Here is a 21,446-nt window from a genome sequence, read left to right on the forward strand (position 1 = left end):
CTTCATGCCCTCTGCCTGGCGATTCGAGATAGCGGCTCCCATTCTCTTGCACCGAAAATCCAGTCCGACGCGTCGTCTCGCCACCGCATAGTCTCGACGAGTACCCAGGTACACCAGACACGCCCACTGCCATAGCCACCCCGACGGCGAATGAGCATGCGCAGCGCCGGAACACTGCCACCCTCGACGTGAAAGGAATCCCCCTTCAGCTTCTCCGTGTCCCTCTCTCGCGCAATCGCCCTCTCCGGAGACGCAGTACAATCAGGTAAGCTTCTTCGCTAACGCCCATCGCTCCTGCCGGCCACCCTCACACGCGGTCGCAGCTTGGGCAGTCGTGGCTGAGCACCTGCTTGTACGTGTAAACGCAAGGGAAAGGAGCTAAACAGTTTGGCAGTACCAGACCAGACTCTTGCACAGGCACTCGCCCACCGGCACCTGCCTCCACTCTCGACTACGCGCAACCGTGGTGACGGCACACGGCTGCAGCACCGCCCTCTCGCCTCTGCCGCGACGCTCATAACCTGCATCTTCTTTGTGCATGAGGACTCCTCGATAACTTAATCACCTCACCGGAAGTGCACGCCTGACATTGCTACGCTTACATCCATCGTTCGTCTGCCTGCCTGCCTGTTTGCACAGCCTACCACCCTCAGCCTCGCATCGCAGCCTCGAGGGCTCCTAGGCGCCCACCATGGCGGACAACGACACCAACAACGGTCCTTCAAGACCACGGGCACCGACCATCACCATCGACACATCTGCTACCAACGACCCTACCATGGGCGATTCAGTACCCCTAGGAGACATCCAAGATAATAGCAGGCCAGCAGCATCCTCAAACAACGACGATGTCTCGCCCACGCACTCAAGGCAGCCGTCACAGGAGCTGCGTAACGCGCACTCGTTCGATAGCAGAGAGAGTCGGCCAACGAGCCCGCATAACATCAGCTCGCCGGTGACGGGGTGGAACAGTAACGCCGGCCTGCTCAACGTACCCGGTGCGCGGTCCCGGGGCAACTCGGTCGACTCGGCCACTGAGAACGGCGAATCTAATAGCACTGGAACCTATGTTGCATCCTCACAAGGCGATACTTTGAAGGGTGACCTAGGACCAACGGAAATCTTAAACGATAAAGATGCTTTGAAGCCGGACCCGGGCACGGAGGCTGACTTTGAGGTCGAGAACAACAAGTTTGCCTTCTCTCCTGGACAACTAGGAAAGCTCTACAACCCCAAGAGTGTAAGTTTCTGCGCCTCGAGCGCATTTGTGCACCTTCTGACATGATCATGCAGTTATCAGCATTCCACGCCCTCGGTGGCCTAGACGGCATAGAAAAAGGTCTTCGAACCGACCGAAAGGCTGGTCTGAGTTTGGATGAGCAGCATCTTGATGGCGTCGTTACATTCGATGAGGCTACAACTCCTAGCAGAACAGAGTCTCCTCAGAAGTCTGCGCCAAACGGGGTTTCCCACACGGACAGCGCGCCCGCTGGCGCCAAGGAAAACGCCTTCGCCGACAGGAAGCGTGTATTCAGCGACAACCGACTTCCCGTGCGGAAACCAAAGAACATCTTCCAGCTAGCATGGATGGCCTACAACGACAAGGTGCTGATCTTGTTGACATGTGCCGCTGTTATTTCCTTGGCTCTTGGATTATACCAGACTTTCGGTGTACAGCACGAGCCCGGTGAGCCAAAAGTCGAATGGATTGAAGGCGTTGCCATCATTGTTGCCATCGTCATTGTCGTGGTTGTAGGCGCTGCAAACGATTGGCAAAAGGAACGACAATTCGTCAAGCTCAACCGCAAGAAGGAAGACAGAACCATCAAGGTAATTCGTTCAGGCGCGACTCGCGAGATCTCCGTCTATGACATTTTCGTTGGAGATGTCGTCAATCTGGAGCCCGGTGACATGATCCCTGTGGATGGTATTCTCATCACAGGTCACGGCATCAAGTGCGACGAATCCTCGGCTACCGGAGAGTCTGATCTGCTCAAAAAGATGTCTGGAGACGAGGCCTTCAAGGCTATCGAAAGGCACGACAACTTGAAGAAGGTCGACCCATTCATCCTTTCGGGTGCCAAAGTCTCGGAAGGTGTCGGTTCTTTCATGGTCACTGCGACTGGTGTTCACTCCAGCTACGGAAAAACCATGATGTCCCTCCGCGAAGACAGCGAAGTCACCCCACTCCAGAACAAGTTGAACGTTCTCGCAACGTACATCGCCAAACTTGGTGGAGCGGCTGCCCTGTTGCTCTTTGTGGTACTCTTCATTGAGTTCCTTGTCGGCCTCAAGGGAAGCGGTGCTACCCCTGCCGAAAAGGGCCAGAACTTCCTCAACATCCTCATCGTCGCCATTACTGTCATCGTAGTCGCCGTGCCGGAGGGTCTGCCTCTAGCCGTTACCCTTGCCTTAGCCTTCGCCACCACCCGCATGCTGAAAGACAACAACCTGGTTCGCCTGCTCCGATCCTGCGAAACCATGGGTAACGCGACAACCATCTGCTCCGACAAAACAGGCACATTGACACAAAACAAGATGACGGTCGTCGCTGGTTCACTGGGCACTGCTCTTCGTTTTGGCGATCACAAACTCAAGGCACCATCAGCGGAACCCGTTGATGACGGCAGCAAGGGCAAGGATGTGGTGGAGTCGCCCGTAGAGAATCCAAACGATGTCTCGGCTCCCGAATTTGTTGCGACCCTGAACGCAGATGTCAAGGACGTTCTGTTACAGTCCATCATTCAGAACACGACTGCCTTCGAGGGCGCGGCTGGTGGCCCTGATCCTTTCATTGGCTCCAAGACGGAAACCGCTCTACTTGGATTCGCACGCGACTTTCTTGGCATGGGCAACGTCGCTCAGGAGCGCTCCAATGCCAACATTGTTCAGGTCATACCTTTCGATTCAGCTATCAAGTGCTCTGGAGCTGTTCAGAAGCTTAACGACGGTCGCTACCGAATGTACGTCAAGGGTGCTTCCGAGATTCTGCTTGGCATGTGCGGCAAGATAGTCACCGACGCCAACAAAGAACTCGTTGAGACCTCTATGACTAGCGACAATCGCGAGACTCTTGAACAAGTCATCACCACCTACGCCTCTCGGTCTCTTCGAACCATTGGTCTAATCTATCGCGACTTCGAGAGCTGGCCGCCCGCTGAGTCCTCTAAGAACGAGGATGACCCAAGCCAAGCTGTGTTCAAAGACGTTTCCAACAAGATGACTTTCCTGGCTGTTGTTGGTATCCAAGATCCTCTGCGAGAAAGCGTCCGCGAAGCTGTCAAAGATTGTCAGCACGCAGGCGTCTACGTACGCATGGTCACTGGTGACAACGTTCTGACCGCTAAGGCCATCGCCGAAGACTGCGGTATCCTCGTTCCTGGTGGAGTCGTCATGGAAGGCCCTACCTTCCGCAAGCTATCCAAGCGAGACATGGACGCCGTCATTCCCAAGCTGTGTGTCCTCGCTCGTTCTAGTCCGGAGGATAAGCGTAGACTCGTCAAACGCCTCAAAGAGCTCGGTGAAACTGTTGCTGTTACTGGTGACGGAACCAACGACGCGCCGGCTCTCAAGACTGCTGACGTCGGTTTCTCCATGGGTATCGCTGGTACCGAAGTCGCAAAGGAAGCATCCGCCATCATTCTCATGGACGACAATTTCGCGTCCATTGTCAAGGCACTGCTATGGGGACGTGCGGTCAATGACGCGGTCAAAAAGTTCTTGCAATTCCAGATCACCGTCAACATCACCGCCGTCCTGCTTACCTTCGTCTCAGCCGTATCCAGCAACGATCAAACCTCTGTACTGACTGCTGTCCAACTGCTCTGGGTCAACCTCATCATGGACACCTTCGCCGCCCTCGCCCTCGCAACTGATCCTCCTACACGCAGCCTTCTCGACCGAAAACCCGATCCGAAGTCTGCTCCTTTGATTACGTTGAGGATGTGGAAGATGATCATCGGTCAAGCAATCTACCAGTTGGTCGTGACATTCATCCTCTACTTCGCCGGCGAATCTATCCTTAGTTACGATAGTCCAGAAGAGAAAGAACAACTGCCGGCACTGGTCTTCAACACCTTCGTCTGGATGCAGATCTTCAACGCGTTGAACAACCGCCGACTTGACAATCGCTTCAACGTTTTCGAAGGTATCACCCACAACTGGTTCTTCATCGTCATCCTGGCAATCATGATTGGTGGTCAGACCATGATCATCTTCGTTGGTGGCGTCGCCTTCAAGGTGACCAGGCTCAACGGTGCTCAGTGGGGTTACTCAATAGTATTGGGTTTTCTTTCACTACCCGTAGGTGTAATCGTTCGATTGATACCCGACGCACTTATTCGCAAGTGCATCCCGGACTTCTTCAGGCGCAAACAAACTCCAGAACTTGTCGTCTCAGACGATGATTACCATTGGAACCAGGGCTTACTGGAGATTCGCGACGAGCTTGCTTTCCTCCGCAAAGTCAGAGGCGGGCGTCTTAGCGCCATGAAGTTCAAGGTGCAACATCCCAAGGAGATGTTCACCAAGTCCCGCTCTAGCCATTCGCTGCCTGGCACCCCGAACAATGGTCCTCAAGATGATGGTTCTCCTCCTACTCCCAACAGCCGCCGTCGCACCAGGTCCCGCTCCAATTCTGCTTTCGGCCCAGCTACTGTTATGGCTGGTATTGTCGCAGGTAGTGTCGCCGGTTGGTCGCCAATTGACCGCGGTCACGGAGACAACGACTCAATCAAGTTCAGCCGCGATGCGACGAAGCAAGACCTCGAGGCTCAGGATGGTATCGAAGTGCATCCTGACACCAAGTCGACTGATCCTATCCTGGCGCCCGATGCCAGCGAGTACCGTGGTCCTCCCAGCCAGAACATGGACACAACACCTGAATTTGTTGTAGGACCGTTCTCCGGCCATTCAGGCGACCAGGGCAAGTCGACTGGACCCGGCACATGAGGTCTTCTTTCCCTTTACCCTATAATTCGTACACACCATGTCCTCTAATTTCCTTTTGTCACCAACTTTACATTGTAATGCATGCTTCACGGTGTTCAGGAGTCTTTCACCCGAGTATGAGCCATACTGTACATACCCCTTGCTCTCTCGATGTTTCTTCTTCCTAGCGCTCCGCGGGCACTGTCTCGCTCACTGTATTACTGAAACGTATCTTTCTTATTCCTGCTTCGATTGTCGAGAATAGGCTCTTCGCAACGATTTTGTGTCTTCTTCACTTCTACGAGCGTGGCAGTTCCGGGGTAGCTTTGAACATCAGGCAGCGATACCAATCAATGAAATGGAAAAGATAGAAATCGTATCGTCCCTCTATGACTGTGATTGAATATTGGAAATGCTACGTTGCGAGCACGAACACGAATGCGTGCGCAAGAGGTAGGATGGCGCAATACAGGCGGAGCTTGCTCGGCACATGTTCGGAAACATGTCGCCCACGACGTCATCTTAGAAATTGTGAGTGCTGACAAAATGACGCTTGATCAGTTCTTGGCTGCTCCCAACATCAACTCTTATTTCAGGTAGACGTTCTATATCATTTACTGCACTTCGGTATACCCCTTCTTCCAGTTGCCTTTTGATCTTGCAGTAAACATGGCTCACCACATTCTCCTCATCGGCGGTCACGGCAAAGTTGCCCAAATTCTTACACCCCTCCTGCTGGCCAAATCATGGAACGTGACCAGCATGATACGCACAGCTTCTCAGCAACCGGCCATTGAGAAGCTGGGACAAGGTCAGCCCGGGAAATTAGATGTACTGGTCCATAGCGTTGCGGATGTAAAGAGCGAGGCCGACGCGAAGCGCATCTTGGAACGGGTCAACCCGGATTGGGTTGTCTGGAGCGCTGGTAAGTGCTTTCTAGGGCTGGTGTATAATGGCTCTTCAGTGTATGCTCACAACGTATAGGAGCCGGCGGCAAGGGCGGCGCCGAGATGACGTTTGCAGTCGACCGCGACGCAGCTATAGCGTTCACAAAAGCCAGCATCCACACACCCTCCATCAAGAAATTCCTAACAGTATCTTACCTTTCTTCCCGCCGTGGCCGTGCGCCTTGGTGGAACGATGAAGACTGGAAAGCGTCACAGAAAGTAAACACGGAGATCTTGCCGAACTACTTCAAAGCCAAGGTTGCAGCTGATGAGGTCCTCACGATACTCTCTCAAGACCGAGTGGCTCAGGAAGAGAAAGATGGTGTACCCGCTGATCAGCGGTTCTGTGGTATTAGCCTGAGGCCTGGCACGCTGACTGAGGAGCCGGCTGGAAAGGTGAAGATGGGTAAGATTGGGGCTGGTGGCAAGACGAGTCGTGCGACGGTTGCAGAGAGCGTCGTTGGTGTTTTGGAAACGGATGGCGTGAGGGGTTGGGTCGATGTTATCGACGGTGATGAGGAGATTGTAGAAGCGGTCAAGAGCTACGTCAAGGAAGGGCAGGATGCTATCGAAGGCGAAGACTTGGCTGAGATGAGGGAGCGGGTCAACAAGCTGTAATGAGAGTTGCGGAAGATTGCTTCACGCCGCGATGGTGGTCTTAGATGAACCTTGTCATCCGAAAAATGTCTTCTTTGCTATCATGTCCGTAGGTTACAAATGTAGCATCTAAAGTTCATCCAGATTGATCAAAGCTGTTCACATGTACACTTTCTGTTCACGTATAGAAATTGATCCGTATGCTAAAGGGCCAGCAACCATTTACTTCATCTTCGAATGTTGACAGTCCTCTCTCCATCCGCACATGCTGGACAATGAATGCTTTGGACTTATTCTCAGATTGATTCATTGTGCGACTATTGTCAGCCTCTATCGGTCTATTCCTCTTCCCACTGTCTATTACATCAACGCCCGCAAGACGAGGGCACAAGATCCATGGATCAAAGTACGACTACATGCATGTACAGTCGATCTTTTGCGTCGCTTATACTCCAGCTCCAGCACTTCCCTGGCTATCTTGGCGCCTGGGTGCTCTATCCATGCCATCAACTACACTTCCTCTCTTCCCCATATTGTACATGCTTCCCTCGCTGCCCTGTCTGCGGCCAGCTATGCCACTAGGCCCCCCAAACGTACTACTCAGAGTCCAGCCTCCTGCCGCCGGACTGGCATCCCGAATACTGATTGCGGGTGGCAGCCCCAAGCTTGGTATCTTGTCTTCTCCTACAGGCAAGATTCGTGGAGAAGGAGATGGCGCGTGGCGGAAAGCGTCAGCGTAAAAGCTGGAGAGGAGTGAGGTATTCGAGCAAAAAGCTTCTACTTCATCTTTGACTTGCTCGGGAGAGAGCGATATGTAAGATGCAGATGCTGGAGTAGTCGCTGCTGATGATTTCAGATCGTGGAAGGTGAGCGCGGTGTGGAGGAGACTGGCGTCTTGGACTGGCCTTGCCAAAGGACTTGCAAAGGGACTACGATGCGGATTTCCACGCTCTACCGCGGGTGTCGAGGGTAGACGGCTGCTTTGACTTCCATCTGTCGTGGCCTTCTTGTGTTCGTAAGGATCTACAGGCCGTATCCTACCGTTGTCTTTGGCACGATTATGCGCAAGCCTGTTGGCTAACAGCAGGAAGTTCCCATCGTCAGTGATCTGAGCGAGCAATCCTCCACTCTTATGTATGAACTGCGTGTACTTGTAGTCGGGCGTGCCCCAAGAGTAAGTGACTTCAACGTCAGGCGGAAAAGCATTCGCAGCTTCCATGTCCAGAACAAAGTTCAGCCTCCGCAGCAGGAGCTTATGATAAGCAAACTTATCAACTTTGGGATACTGAGGGGAAAAGCTCGTTGAGTCCCATACTGCCTCAGGCTGAACCTGGGGAGGCTGCAATGCAAGTTTGACTGCATAGGGTGAACGGAAAGGATGATGGTCGACAATATCTGCTACCTCCGCGATGGGTACCTCTACCAGCTTCAAGCCGTACTTCTCCACACTTGTAGCCCAGGTGACGATAGCATCCTCAATGAGTTTCGCCGTGACGTTCATCCAGTCAATGCGGATATGATAACAATTGTCGGGATTGTGCAATCGGTCGTAGTGTAGTGAAATGATCTCAGGCCGATACGAACGCTTTCTGGGATCGACATCATAGCGCATGACGCGTGACATGATGACTTTTCGCTTATGCGGTTCACCGCGCGTTGGGGTCTCTTCCCCCTCTTTGAGTGAACCTGAGCTGTTGGACGAAGAATCGGCGGTACCGGGACGGGACTTGATGTTCTTCGATATCAGGGGCGACGTCCGAGGCGCCTCCGCAAGTGGGGTGGAAGGAACAGATTTGTCTGCCTTTCTCATGCCAAACCACCCTGTTCGAGATTCGGCTCGCGGTGCCCTGTACTCTGCTGCAATCTGGAAGAAGAAATTGCCATCTCGGAATTGATGCCGCCCTTGTACGTGCTGGAAGAGACCTTTCTTCATCAGCTCGTTACCGAATTCCACCGCCTCGTCTCGGGTTTCGATATCCTTGAAGTTGGAAAGCAGCCAGTTGGTAAGGTCAAACCCCAAGAAGCAATTATAGTGCAACTTCAGATGCCACCGACGATCAAGCATTTGAATTCCTTTTTCGCCCTGGAGATCTTCCGCAAGTTTCTTGAGGTCTATACTGGATGTGTGATACTTTTCCGCATCCGAGAAGATGGAAGTCTGGAATTCGCTATCGGTATCATTCAGTAAAGAGTGGTCTGGGCCGGCCGCGACAACCGCCGAAGGATCACGTGTGTGATACTCAATCGCAAGCGGATTGGGGTCCTTTTGCTTCAAGACGGATGCTGGCTGGAAGTAGCGCTCTTCTGGGGGAATATAGCGAAACTTCTGCCATAGCTGGGTAAGCTTACGAATGCCCTCGAGACGTATCTCTTCGGGTGAGTCTTGCACAGGCAACGGCCTGCGATGCATAGCCGGTATGTCGACTGGTATGAGCACGAATCGAGCTCGCCAGAAGCGCAGGACTTCGGAAAACTCGTCGTGATAGCCGGCCAAGAACGTATCAATGATATTCCAGTTGTATTCCCTCCGTGGTGGACGTAGCACAATTTCTCGAGGATCATAGGTATCTTCAAACGCAGTGCGGATGAAAGGCTTATATGGAAAGGGCGTATCAATACCAGCAGATGACTCCAAGGCCGTGGTGGGTTTCCGGTTGTATCTCCTTACCTCGACCTCTCCTCCGGCTACACATACCAGCTGGTGGATATTGTTTCCGACGCTCATGAAAACGGTGTCTCCGTCACTGGACATGTATTCAGGATCGAGAATGCTAGCGAGAGACTTCTCTTGTCGCCCAGAAAACTCAGCTACGGAAGAGCCAACAATGATCTGGAATCCGTGCGAGAGGCGAAAGGCAATCAACTCTTTGATGAGAGACTCTCGGCTCTTTGGTGCTTCCAGTATGTCGTCATCCTCATTTTGCGTAATTTTGTATGGGCTTTCGTTGTATTGCGTTGCTATTTGTTCAACAGAAGGGAACCACTCATGCGTTAAAGGTACTGCAGCGGGTGAACACAAAGATCTCCACTTTACAGTACCTGCCCTCAACGTCCTCGGGAAGACATGGTGCCAACGCCGATATTGGTTTTTGGAGCTTATGATGTTTTTCTTCGGGTTGCAAGGATTGACCAAGACCGCCCAAGGAGCGATCGCACTTGTTGGCGACAGAGTACGTGGAGCATCTCTAGCGCCTGCGCTAGAAGACAAGTCCGGCTTTAGTCCAACGTGCTCGCCTGCCCCTCTCGCTCCTGCAAGTAAAAATGTAGATCCGGGATCTCTCACGACTGAACCAGGTTGCGAAGGTACGTTGGATCGGTCGGATTGCGCACCCCTAACCGTCTCGATCGAACGGCTTGCGCGGTTGGAGGCCAGTGACTCAGCCGATGTGGGACCTGCTCGCGATGCAGGTTTGATTGCAATAGGCTGTGATGGCTTACCTGCAGAAGTGTTGCGAGTGCTTGCAAGTCTTTCAGCGATGGCACCCTTTTGATTCTTCTCAACAGTCAGCATTGCAGGCTTGACTTTACCCTGGCTGATATCGATGGTGGCATCCCCAAGAGTCGGTTTAGCTGGCGCAGCTTTTCCGCCAAAGCTCATCTGCCTCAGAAACCAATTTGAAGGTCTACTTTTAAGTTCCGGCTGGGTTGTTGCGGCAGTCCCAGCACTGGTTATAGGCAAGAGTCCAGCTCGCCTTGGAGGAGATGACCTCCGACTCGGAGCTGGGGAATTGTTTGGCTTCACGTGCATAGCTTTACGATGATCTTGAGAATCCCCGGAACCACTTCTCTTGTGTGCCGCTGGGCGATCAGTTCCAACGATGCCCTTGGTCATGTTGTTCTGCCGCCGCAATATATCGGCTCGTGGCAATCCGTCGCCTTTGAGATCAGGCATCCGGTATGTACTTCCTCGAGGAGATTGGCTTTCAAGATCTTTAGATCTCTCACGCATGAGCTGCGGAAAGCTTGTTTCTGGCGGAGGCCGAGCTGACTGTCCAAGTGATGGGGCAGTGCTGCGGAAAGAGGAAGACAGACGCAGACTTCGCGACAACTCCGGGGATCCACTTGTGATGGTTTCGCTTAGCCTTCGCTTCTGAACCTGGAACTGATTCAACGTAGAGTGTCTTTCCATAAGAGGGGAAAAGACCCCGCCATCGTATGCCTCCATCCAGGCTTTCTGGGCAGCTCTTGTCTCGTCCAGCTGGTCGTCGGTGTATTCTTTGTCACCCCTCGAAGAATATGAGCCTGCTGCAGCTGCGGAAGGCTTGACTGCTTGCGCGGTTCGCACGCCCTCTTCGTTGGTCTCAAACAATTCGCGCAGATGATGCGGGTACATTGGATCTTCTTCTAGGTAAGGAATCGCAATGTCGCCCAGCTCATTCTCCATAACTCCCATCATTTGCAGCTCATACAAACGACATCGTAGAGAAAAGATACGGCCCTTCTTGCGTGACTTTTTCACGATCTTGTCAGCCTTTCGTGGCTTTGTGAGTTCCAATATTTCTTCGGATGTTCCAGACCAGAAGGAGACATCCACCCAATACGGCATTGCGAACCTCCATCCATCTGACGAGTCAAGGGAGTTGTCTGTTGGTATGCGTCGGACGGTGGATGCGCGTGACATGGAACCGAAATCCGGTTGGCTTTGGCGTGGAGTTTGATCTTCTTCTGTGCGCAAAATAGTCGCGGCCCCGTGGCGCTCCTTGTCGTGCTCAGCCTTCATATCGGACACTGAGCGAGGTGTTTGGTACTTGAACAAGGGTACGGAATGGAGAGGCATCGGCGAGAGACACACAAGGTCAATACCGATACCTGATCCAATAAGAGTATCCGTAGTAAGTTTGAGCATGTTGTAGTCGACCTCAAAGACGCCAGTACCTGGAGTAACAACGATTACTGAGATACCCGTTCGAACAAGGTCTCGATCGATGTAATCCTTCGCGAATTGGGCTGCAGCCAGATTTATGGCTTCCAGGATATTACCTTGGCTTGCGGAAGAAGGTCGACCAGCTATGACAACATCGGTAGCTGTGTCTTCGGAGCTTGACTCGTCATTCTCAGAAACAGGCTTTACTGGCTTACGGACCAGGGATACTTCTCGGAGAAACATCCTGAACTCTTTTTTGAGCTGATACAGGATATTAATCCAATCACCGCTGGCCATGTCGCTCACGACCACTCTGTAGTAATCTCTAAAAGTGCCAGAATGCGACTCCGAGGACATGTTGCTCGTCGTCCCCTCGGGCTGATCTGCCAAGAGCTCACCGTCATATTGCATCCTCGTAAACAGTATGATGGTAACCAAGTGTCGCGCATTGATCCTCAACCATCTCTTGAACAGGTCTGGAAGGAACCCACTGACAACCTTGTTGAACATGATTTCCCCAGCGCCTTCGGTATCGAAATCCCACATCTCTCTGGACATTTGGATGAACAATGTGTATCGTGCAGATTCGCTGCGAAAGATGGGCTTCGATTTTGGCGAGAAGTACCCGGAATGGACAGATTGGCCATTTATGTATATGTGTTTGATCGTGGCCTTGATGGTACCCATGAATAGTAGTCGTTGGCCACGGTAGACGGTACGCTTGCTGAGCTCGGCAATGGCCATGCGCCACATATCCGCGCGTGCTAGGTATTCGTCCCGGAACACGATCTCCACGTGATGCGCTTCGTGAGCATCTTCATCAGCCTCCGTCACTACAACCTGCATCCTGTTGCGGAACCCGAATACCTTCGCGATCCTCTCCGATATGGAAACCTTCTTGCTATTAGTTGTGCAAAAGATTACTTTGTGTAAATCTTACTTGTAGGTTTAGATACTTTGTCTTCAAGTCTGCAGGAAGCGGTTTAGGAACAAAAACATAGGCTTTTTCTGCATCGATCTCGCGACCACCGGGAATGGTCGAGCCATTCTCGTCAATCGTAATCGTTATCGAATCCCGTCGATTTCTTTTCGAATGGTTATCTATATTGGGATCCTTGTGCAGCGCATCGGCTTTGAAGTGTGTCGCCTCTTGCGACTGACTCTTGGATCCTGTGTGAAAGTCTCGAACGGTGTGGTCTGCATGTATCGCCACAATCTGGAGGAGTGCACCAGCACTGGTGGGTAACTCAGGGAACTTCTCTCCATTGAAGATGATCTCATCTCTAGAAAAGTTGTCGTCATGAGTCCAGAGAGTGCATACCTTCTGCACTCGGGCCGAGTGGGGGGTTGAAGCGGGTTTCGACATATTGGTTATTCCTTCTGCAAAGACGGCTGCTGGCTTCGTGCAGGATCAGGGACATGTCTGGGTTGCTCAGTCGCGTACACGCGGCGAAAGTCGCGCCATTTCTGTCGTGCACGGATCGTGACGAGTTTCTATAACGCGTGTACAAGAGGTTTTCGCGAGATCAGCGGGGTGGAGCGCACTTGGATGGTCGCGTCGCGGATGGGACTCTGTAGGGCAAGGGACCTCGAGGTGCAGATGGTGCCAAGACGCTAATGGCAGGCTAACCTCGGGAAGTTGATCACGATAGCGCACCCCAATCTCATCACACATGATAGCAAGACGTGTGAAACTTGCCGTGACAACATAGAGATTCGAATCGAACGACACGTGCTTTAGGTACGACCAAGAGTATTTCACGAGTATCCTACTGTCGAGATTCATGTGTCTCAGACACACCCAGCCTTTCGTACTACCTATCTAACTTGAAGCGAACACTAGACATGGCCCATGTACGACTCTTACGATGATGACCCCATTGAACACGCTCCGCCAGCGCCCTAGCTTCCTTCGAATCGGTTGAGATAGATGAGGAACATGCAATCTCATCCAGGTGTTTCGGACAGCATGGCACGCGAGTACCCATCAGATAATCCAAGCAGAACAGAAAGTGATACCCCGCGAACATGAACAGACATTAACGCCAATACACCCTTGCTAATTTCACTGCGCCAATCTTACCATGACTCTTCAAGCAAGACTGTAAACCTGGAATGGCTTGCTCACACGAACCTCTTGAGCACCATGAACAATAACGCGGCCACTACTCCGTAAATGCAAGTATCGATCCAAGCCAGGTCGGGACTACGTTGGGCGACCTGTTGGAGCGGAGGTGCGGGTCTCGTCCTTGTCGGTCTAGCCGTAGGTACAGCAGGGGTGGGTCGCGTTTGGGTTGTGACTGGTACTGTAGCGGTAGGTACTGATGGCGCGGCAGGCGACGCGACTTCAGCAGGACTCTCTACTGCCCTTTGCTTGCCCTTGTCCACCGGCTTGTCGTCCTGGCCTTCCTTACCCAGCTCGTCGCGATAGGCAAGTCTCAGCTCTTCGGGGACTTCATCGTCTTTCCGCTTGCCTTCCTTCTCCTCAATCTCCTTGACGAGCTCCTCGCGCTCTTGCATGATGTCAGCATTGCTCTTGGCACAGCCGGCACATTTCCACGCGCCGCTGTCCTTAGCCATGCGCTCGCGTGCTTCCCTGCTGCATTCGATGCCGCCGAGCTGGCCCTTCGCATCCGTGTCCATGAAGCTTCGTATCGCGACGAGGGCTGTGCGCACGCCCCAGGCCGGTTGCCATGTTTCTTCATGATGACCCGATATGCTTAGACAGATCTCGCGGTTGACTTCGAAGCGGCCAGTGGGAGTGAGGAAGCGGAAAGATGGGGGACGGAGAGGATACGTCGATGGGAGGACTATGCGACCATGGTAGATGCCGCCGGCGTAGGGTGATGGCTCGGGCGGGCCGCGGATTGTGAAGTGCCATTCGAAGAGGTTGGTTTCTAGAGGTTCGGCGTGGTAGTCTGAGGAGGGCGATACCGACAGTTCCGACGCTTCCTTTACTGCGACACGTGTCAGCTACTTGTCACTAGTCACAGCCCAATGCTCGCGTACATATGCGCTTGATAGTCGGGTTCTTTGTGTTGAACTGCCCGCGGGTGGACATGGTCGTGGTGGATATGAGCTAGCGAGACTGTTGAAATGAGAGGTTGTGAGTATAACTAGAGGTGAGAGCAAGTTTTAATGTATGTGTATTAGCTGCTGCGCGGCGTAAGCGTTTGAGCGCAATCACTCGGAATGCAACGTAGACAACGGTGAAGCGCCGAGGCTGCGTCATTGGCAAGTACCGCCGACTGCTCGTAATCGATAGCCCCAGCCCCAGCCCCACTTAGCGCGTCGCGTCGGGCACTTCGCAGCCTGCACGGAGAACTGCATGCGCGATGCGACAGCGACTATACTCATCTCGCCATGTCTTACCATCCCCACGACCTGTTGATTGCGAAGTACTTCCCGGATGAAGACCTTTCCTCCATAGACTACGACTCGGTCCAGTATGCAGCTTTGTACGTCGGTGCGCTTGATGAGGAACGTATGGGTCGAGAACCTCCTCGTATTCCATGGCCTCTGCCCCCTCAGCGCCCAGAGGAACATCTTGAAGCCAGTGTGGAGCAATGGCGGAGCCAGGCGCTTCGGGCTATCGACACGCGCGTAGCTCTCTTTACAGCTCGTTCTGTTCCGCAGCACACAGTAGCAACGAAAACTAGAGCGACAAAACCTACAGCAACAAAGGACCTTGAAGCTTCAGCACCAATAAGTCCACTTACTCCTACCCACCGCCTCCTCCTCATACCCGAGCTCTTGGAGCTCATTCTTCGTCAAGCCACGGCTCAGGTTCAACATACCGCATGGGACGTCAATCGTCTTTGGCGGTGTACAATCGAACATATCCTTTCAACTCAGTACCGCTCTCACTTTCCATGTCCTCCAGTTGAACATGACAAACCTATCGACATGGCTATATGTCCGTCATGGATGCAACCGTCGGAAGATGAGATCGCCATTGTCGAGAATCAGATCACGGATAATTCGCAAAGAGCTCAACACGAGCATGCGCTAGTCTGCTACCCAGCCAGGATTACTCAAGCCAACTCGCTATCCGAAGACGCTTACCTGACCATCCGAAGATCTTACGGACAGTTTGGTTGGATGATCGGAGCGTCTACGCCTGTGGCCAAAGTACCACGATGGCTAGACCTCAGCCAGTTCCAGATGAATCCTCACATCCTGGAACTGTTTGGTAGCCGCATGGAGCTAAATCTCGGACGATGTGAGATTTCCTTGAAGGCGGGTACTAACCAGCCTTGCCTACTTCGAGGATCGCTACCAGGCGGAAGCTTCGCAAAACTCATAGCTGACATGTTCCTGACGGAGCCTGCTTGCAAGACACTTGGCATATACATTCCCCAGTTGCATAACAATCGTTTGCGTCTAGTTTCTAGAGTAACCCAGGAACATGGTATCCGTGTGGGACATTTTTTAGGCACACTTCAGCGGCATGCTGACAAGCTTCTCTCTACATGGCAAAGACAGGCCGAGATCCTTCGCCAGAAGATTCAAAACACACACTGGGCATCACTAAGCACTGAAAAGCAGCGGCTTAGCCCATGGATACATCACGCCTCGCCGACTTTCATCGTGTTTTTCGAACCGACTCGTGGATGTACTAAGACTGTGGCTCAACGGGCTTACCATTCTAGTGGCGATAGTCTTGATACACGTAGGGATGAATGGTTCAGCATCGTTGCAGATGACTGACTTGAGCTGAACTGATCGTTCTGGAAGTCCATCGGGCGTGCCATCACTGAACACGCATTTGAGTACGGCCCAGGGAGGAGGGCAACTAGCAGGCACTAAAACCTTCACTGCGACATTCCCTCAAGAAATTCCCTTCTGCAACCTCTTATACATCTCCTCCTCAGCAATCAAATCAGTCTTGAACTGCTTCGTCTGCTCGGCAACGCGCATGAGATGTTCCCTCTTCAGCTTCCCACCATTCTCCTTATCCACCAAAGCAATCCCCATAGCTGTCGACACCACATTTCTGATCTGTCGGCCATTGAATCCGAGTTTGCGACTGTCTTTCTCGACCCATCGCATAAGGTCATCGAAATTATGAACGAGTTTCTTGCCTTGGAGTTGCACGAGGAAGGATTCAAAAATGGCGATTTGTTGCGATTGCATGAGTTCTTCGTATTTGATCGCAATGTCTAGGGCAGGTGTATTAGTAAGAGGAAAAATCGTTGAATCAGCAGGTGTCGGTCGATAGACTTACGAATGCGACTCTGGACAGCGATGTCAAAAGATCTCATGCGGTTGGTGGTGAGGATCAGTATGCCGTCATAATACTCTAGCACGCGCAAGAGTACCGAGACCATGGCATTACGCCTCAGATCATTTTCCCCGCGACCGCGCGCTTCGAGAAAAACGTCCGCCTCGTCGAAGAGGAGTACGGCCTCCCATTTTCCTGCAAGGTCGAATATCTTTTGCAAATTTGCTTCGACTTTGTCGCCTTCAATCCCGATGTCAGATACTCCAACGGAAAGTAGAGGCTTGCCGGCCATGAGAGCTACACTCTCTGCGGTTAAAGTTTTTCCGACGCCGGGATGGCCTATATTCGATTAGTGGCCGTGGAAAACTATCGCGCGAAAGGTTTCTCCTACCGTAGAGCATGATGACGAGACCCTTACCCTTGTCCGGCGCGAAGTCTTGCAAGCTCTTGGATTCGCCCTTGGCGTCGACGTCCTTCCCGTATTCATGTGCTTGCACGGACCATCTAACCAGGTCTTTAGAGTCCGGGTCGAGCTGCAACTTGTCGCGGAAGACACTTGCATCGGCATCGTTGGGGGGGTTGAGTTTTTCTACTAGGAGCTGCGCCCACTTCTTCTGCTTCAGCGCGTATCCGAGGACTCTTGGAGGACAATGCATGAGTTGGTCTGGCGACATGGATTTTCCAGAGGGGTGTCGATCCCAGTGAGTCTTGTACATGTCTCTGTATATCTTGTTGGCGCGTTTCTCGGGTGATAGGTTCTCCAGTTGGCCACGGAACTGGGAAAGATTTCCAAGAATTGGAGTGTTTGGGGGTGTATATTCGAAGAAAGAGTTGAAATCGACCATCGTGGTGCCCTCAATCTAAAGTCAAGTTAAAAAAAATGCAACCCAATCTAGTTAGAAGTACGCAATGATTTACCTTCTTCTTTTGCACGTATCGAGCCTCGCTGACCCGTCCATCGCCGGTGTCGGTAGAAGATGTAGTATCATCATCGTGTCGAAGGCGCCTGCCCTCATCATCATTGTTCCCAGCAAAGCTACGTCCTGTGTGGAAGTGCGCATCACCGGAGTACGTGAACATTTGTTTGCCTTTGCCCGGATCACAGAGCCTGACAAAATTCTCCCCCCGAGCGACAAGTCGTTCCTTGAGGAGAGCGATTGCGTCGTCCGATGAGATGTTTTGTTCATCTGGGCTAGTGTAATATTTGAGCGGATAGAACGGTAATTCGGCGATGCTCTTCCGATTGGAACCCCAGTGGCGAATCTTCATCTCGAACGGTACCCTGGTAAACTCAGTACCAGTCCAGTCGAAGCTGAAGCATGTCAGATCGAAGGTATGTTCTTCTCGTAGAATGAAAGAATCGCACGAGTCGACGGTGAAGATCTGAGGCTCACCCAGGCAGGGGTGTGAGACGATCAGGGTACCTGGAGGGAATAGCGTCCACAGAGCTGCGTGCGAGATGCTGCTCTCACTAACGAAGAAGTTCCTTTCTTTGAAGTACTGGTCGAGAGGGAGGATACCTGAAGATGTGGAGATGATCCGCATAAGCTCGCTCAGGTCGATACGGGCTTGCTTTTCCTCGGGCGTCTCGCTCTCCACAAACTTCTTCGCTTCATCTTCTGCTTCTGCCCACGTCCAGACCAGAACTTCAAAAGGAGAGCTGATGCTTTTGACTAATTCGTCTCCTCCGAGCTTTGACGTTATTTTGCCAATCAGCCTCTGCAATGGCTCGGCTTCGATCTGGGCCACTGATAGGACTGTTTCGACAATGTTATAACGAGGCCGAAACATGGTGGACTTGCGAAAGGTAAATGCTCTGCGACTTTCAGGTTTGGGTCCAATCTCCTTCTTCTCGTTACTTTTCGTGATCTCGTCATCTTTGTAGTCGCCAGTGTCAGGATCCCACTTGTTAACAATGATGACGTATCGGGGTTCCTCTTCCTCCTCGGCATCGTTCTTTTCAACAGGTGCCTCGGATTTGCCGTCATTTTTCTACGCTGCGGTCAACATAAAGACTTGAAAGCATGAGATTCATGTGCGTACCTGTGACGCACGATCATCGTCGTGATTTGCCGAAAGGCGGTCCTCAAGCAAGGCTATCTTCTTCAGAAGTAGCTTGATGTATTGATCTTGGACCTGAGTTGTTTCCAGGGTCTTCGCCGTATCCTAGGTATCTATTAAAACCTGCAGAGGCACGAGCGTGATGTGTCATACAAGGCCTTCGTCTGCCCCAACGGTAGCCTCGTCCATCACAGACTGCTGTGACATTTTGTAGAAAGGATGAAAAAAGTTGCGATCGGGTTCACACGCAGTGCGGACAAGATTGTGGCGAGGGCCCTTTTGTGTGTCTTTGGTGAACGCCGGATACACGCCTGCCTACATGATGCGACACCTTCCGTCGGCAACCGCGAGACCCCCAAAGGTATTGACCGGAAGTGGTCACGACATTGGGGGCCATGATTGGTAATTCGAGATTATCCAACAAGATGATAGGGTTGTGTACATCCGACGGGACTCGAATGGGTGGGCTGTATTGTCAATGACTGGGCACAAGTACCTCGTCGATTGGTCTAACGGAGCGTTGATGATGTTTCGGCGTTGAATTTCCAGGGTTTGTTTGAGCGGTTGGCGCGGGGTTGTCGCTGCAGTCATCTCACATGTGTCAGCCCAAACACGAGATACCTTGGAAGGCGCCACGCACAAGGCTGAGTGCGACAAAGCGCAAAACCTGAACCCTGATTCGTACGCCCCCAGCCTCCAGATATGCATCGCGTATTGAAATTCTGAAGCTGGTCGCAACCCTGCATTGTTGGGTTATGTGGATGGGTAGCCTGCGTTGTAACCTATGCAAGTGTCAGCTGTGCGGTGATAGCAACAGGAAGGAGCCTTGCATACCCTGCTCGGTCGCTTCCTTGCAGTAAACCCACCCGTAAGTCGGCGCATCGCAGTTGCAAACTCAGAGATGGACATCAGGCAAGATGAAAAGGAACGAAAACCAGTGTCGCATTGGTTCCCAAATTCCGAGTGGATGTGCGTACCCTGAGGGGAAGTATGTGGATGTGATGAGCTCGACTGACTGCAACAGGAAGCATTTGCCATTATCGCAGTTCGTTGCGGAACACAACAATTACATGAGCAGCAAACTCAAGCGGACAGGGCTCGGAGTCAAAGCAGAGCTGAGAAGCATTCTCAATTCCGTGCCGGAGAAATATGATGCCCCTTTGACAGATCCGAAGAACGAGAGTGATCTGCTGCAGTCGCTGAATGCTATGCCACTCGATGTGTTGTCCAACTACGTCCACAAACACGCTGAAGACCTTGGGGCAGCGCATACTACCCTGGACCAGAGACGATCTGACGGTGTCCGAAAAGCCTGGTCAAAGACGGAGAGGTTCGTCATGCAGTTCGATAGGTTTCTAAATGCCTACTCTGGAATCCTAGACATTGTCAAGACAGCCGACGCTCAATACGGCGGAGTAGCTGGCTCCACACTCGCGTTGCTCTTCTCGGTAAGACTCCATCACGAGAGCCGTATCGGATTATTGCTAACCCGTGCAAGACTGTGAAGCTGAAGATCAAGAACGAAGAAGCCATCGTGTCTGCAATGGAACAGATATCTGATCGTCTTCCAGACCTGGAAGTATACCGGAAGATCTACCCTGAGCCAAAACTAGGCCTTATGCTTGTTGATGCCTACAAGGACATCATCATGCTTGCGCGAGCAGCGACAACTTACTTTCTTGGGTCGACTTGGGGTACATAGCGCCATTATAGCATCCAGAGTTGAGTTCCTTCCACTGACGACGGGACAGGACGCCAAGTGATCAATTTTGGAAACCCACTTGGTTTTGAGGTCCTTGAACAAAACATGAGGGACAACTTCCGGCGTATCCGGATAAGATGCGACGTCCTCCTAGCGCAACGCGTGGATGAACTTGCGAACGAGCTCAAAGGTACGTATGACATCGATGATGCATGCCGATATACTAAGATTCAACAGATAGTTACGAGCGTGAAGACAGAACCAGGGTCGTTTCGTTACGCGATGCGCTGAACATTGGGAGTTATCGAACCGAGGATGCCGTGCTCTCGCTGAAGCAGTATCGCAAAGCGCTAGCATCCAGCTTCGATGACGACAGACACCGTTCAAAGCTATGCAAATCGGATTTGATGGCGGAAAGAAAGGCGCGCGCCTGGCAAGAGAGTTCGTCCTGTCTTCTCATGCTCTCGGGCTGCAATGAAGAAGGTGTCGGTGAAGTGGCACTGTCCTGGCTATCTCCAGTGGCTGTGGATATCGTGCTTGACCGACTGTTTCCACCCCGACCAGTTGCCTTTGAGATCTGCAACAGATCAAGCACGTTGCAGAATGTGCTAGCGCGGTTAGTCTTCCAGCTATTAGAGAAGAATCCGGCAGTGGTTCGAAAAGGCCAGGACTGGTACGACATTCAGTCGCATATTTCTTGGAACGGTGATTCGGAAGAAAAGACCAAGCATCTTTCGGAAGCCTTACTCAAGGTCATCGATCTTCAGACAGAGGAAGTGTACATTGTCATAGACAGACCGGAGCTGAGCGAGGACGATTCCGTGAGAGATTTCGCTTCGGGCATGCTTCATCTGATCGAGCACACCAGGAATGTTCTGAAAGTGCTAATTGTCCATCGAGCCGAACTCTGGAATTGGGAGGAAAATAAGCGAAGTGTCATCAGGAAGGGTATGAGGGACGAGATCTACCAAGCGCTTCGCATCGATCAATGCCGGTTAGAGAGCGATTAGAGTCGGTGACATAGAAGATGCGGCGGTTGTGTAGGAGCGGCGAGCTTGGCATCTGTGTGCAGGAGCGATTGCAGGTCCTTTCCACGTGTTAATTGAGCTGAAGCACATGCAT

At 52.2% G+C, this 21,446-nt stretch overlaps 5 protein-coding genes across 5 annotated transcripts; 3 read left to right on the forward strand and 2 right to left on the reverse strand.

The window, feature by feature from the left end:
• Positions 1 to 691: 691 nt before the first annotated feature.
• J4E92_000006 (uncharacterized protein) lies at positions 692 to 4,950 on the forward strand (the record flags this gene model as incomplete). Its single annotated transcript, XM_051491425.1, has 2 exons — positions 692 to 1,240; positions 1,294 to 4,950. The coding sequence occupies 2 exons, from the start codon at positions 692 to 694 to the stop codon at positions 4,948 to 4,950; spliced, it is 4,206 nt and encodes a 1,401-aa protein (XP_051356937.1).
• Positions 4,951 to 5,598: 648 nt separating this feature from the next.
• Positions 5,599 to 6,494, forward strand: J4E92_000007 (uncharacterized protein; the record flags this gene model as incomplete). The annotated part of the gene is made up of 2 exons (XM_051491426.1): positions 5,599 to 5,854; positions 5,914 to 6,494. The coding sequence occupies 2 exons, from the start codon at positions 5,599 to 5,601 to the stop codon at positions 6,492 to 6,494; spliced, it is 837 nt and encodes a 278-aa protein (XP_051356938.1).
• A 424-nt stretch (positions 6,495 to 6,918) lies between these two features.
• On the reverse strand, positions 6,919 to 14,398 carry J4E92_000008 (uncharacterized protein; the record flags this gene model as incomplete). Its single annotated transcript, XM_051491427.1, has 4 exons — positions 6,919 to 12,238; positions 12,294 to 12,620; positions 13,472 to 14,294; positions 14,347 to 14,398. 4 exons carry the CDS (start codon positions 14,396 to 14,398, stop codon positions 6,919 to 6,921), a joined length of 6,522 nt encoding a protein of 2,173 aa, XP_051356939.1.
• Positions 14,399 to 16,167: 1,769 nt separating this feature from the next.
• On the reverse strand, positions 16,168 to 18,829 carry J4E92_000009 (uncharacterized protein; the record flags this gene model as incomplete). Its single annotated transcript, XM_051491428.1, has 6 exons — positions 16,168 to 16,499; positions 16,565 to 16,900; positions 16,953 to 17,421; positions 17,480 to 18,553; positions 18,605 to 18,727; positions 18,776 to 18,829. The coding sequence occupies 6 exons, from the start codon at positions 18,827 to 18,829 to the stop codon at positions 16,168 to 16,170; spliced, it is 2,388 nt and encodes a 795-aa protein (XP_051356940.1).
• Positions 18,830 to 19,692: 863 nt separating this feature from the next.
• Positions 19,693 to 21,334, forward strand: J4E92_000010 (uncharacterized protein; the record flags this gene model as incomplete). The annotated part of the gene is made up of 4 exons (XM_051491429.1): positions 19,693 to 20,070; positions 20,121 to 20,316; positions 20,374 to 20,514; positions 20,562 to 21,334. The coding sequence occupies 4 exons, from the start codon at positions 19,693 to 19,695 to the stop codon at positions 21,332 to 21,334; spliced, it is 1,488 nt and encodes a 495-aa protein (XP_051356941.1).
• Positions 21,335 to 21,446: the final 112 nt, after the last annotated feature.

Source organism: Alternaria infectoria (assembly GCF_024043175.1).
Source record: "Alternaria infectoria strain BMP 0036 chromosome Unknown scaffold_1, whole genome shotgun sequence".
In the NCBI taxonomy this organism is placed as follows: Eukaryota; Fungi; Ascomycota; class Dothideomycetes; order Pleosporales; family Pleosporaceae; genus Alternaria; species Alternaria infectoria.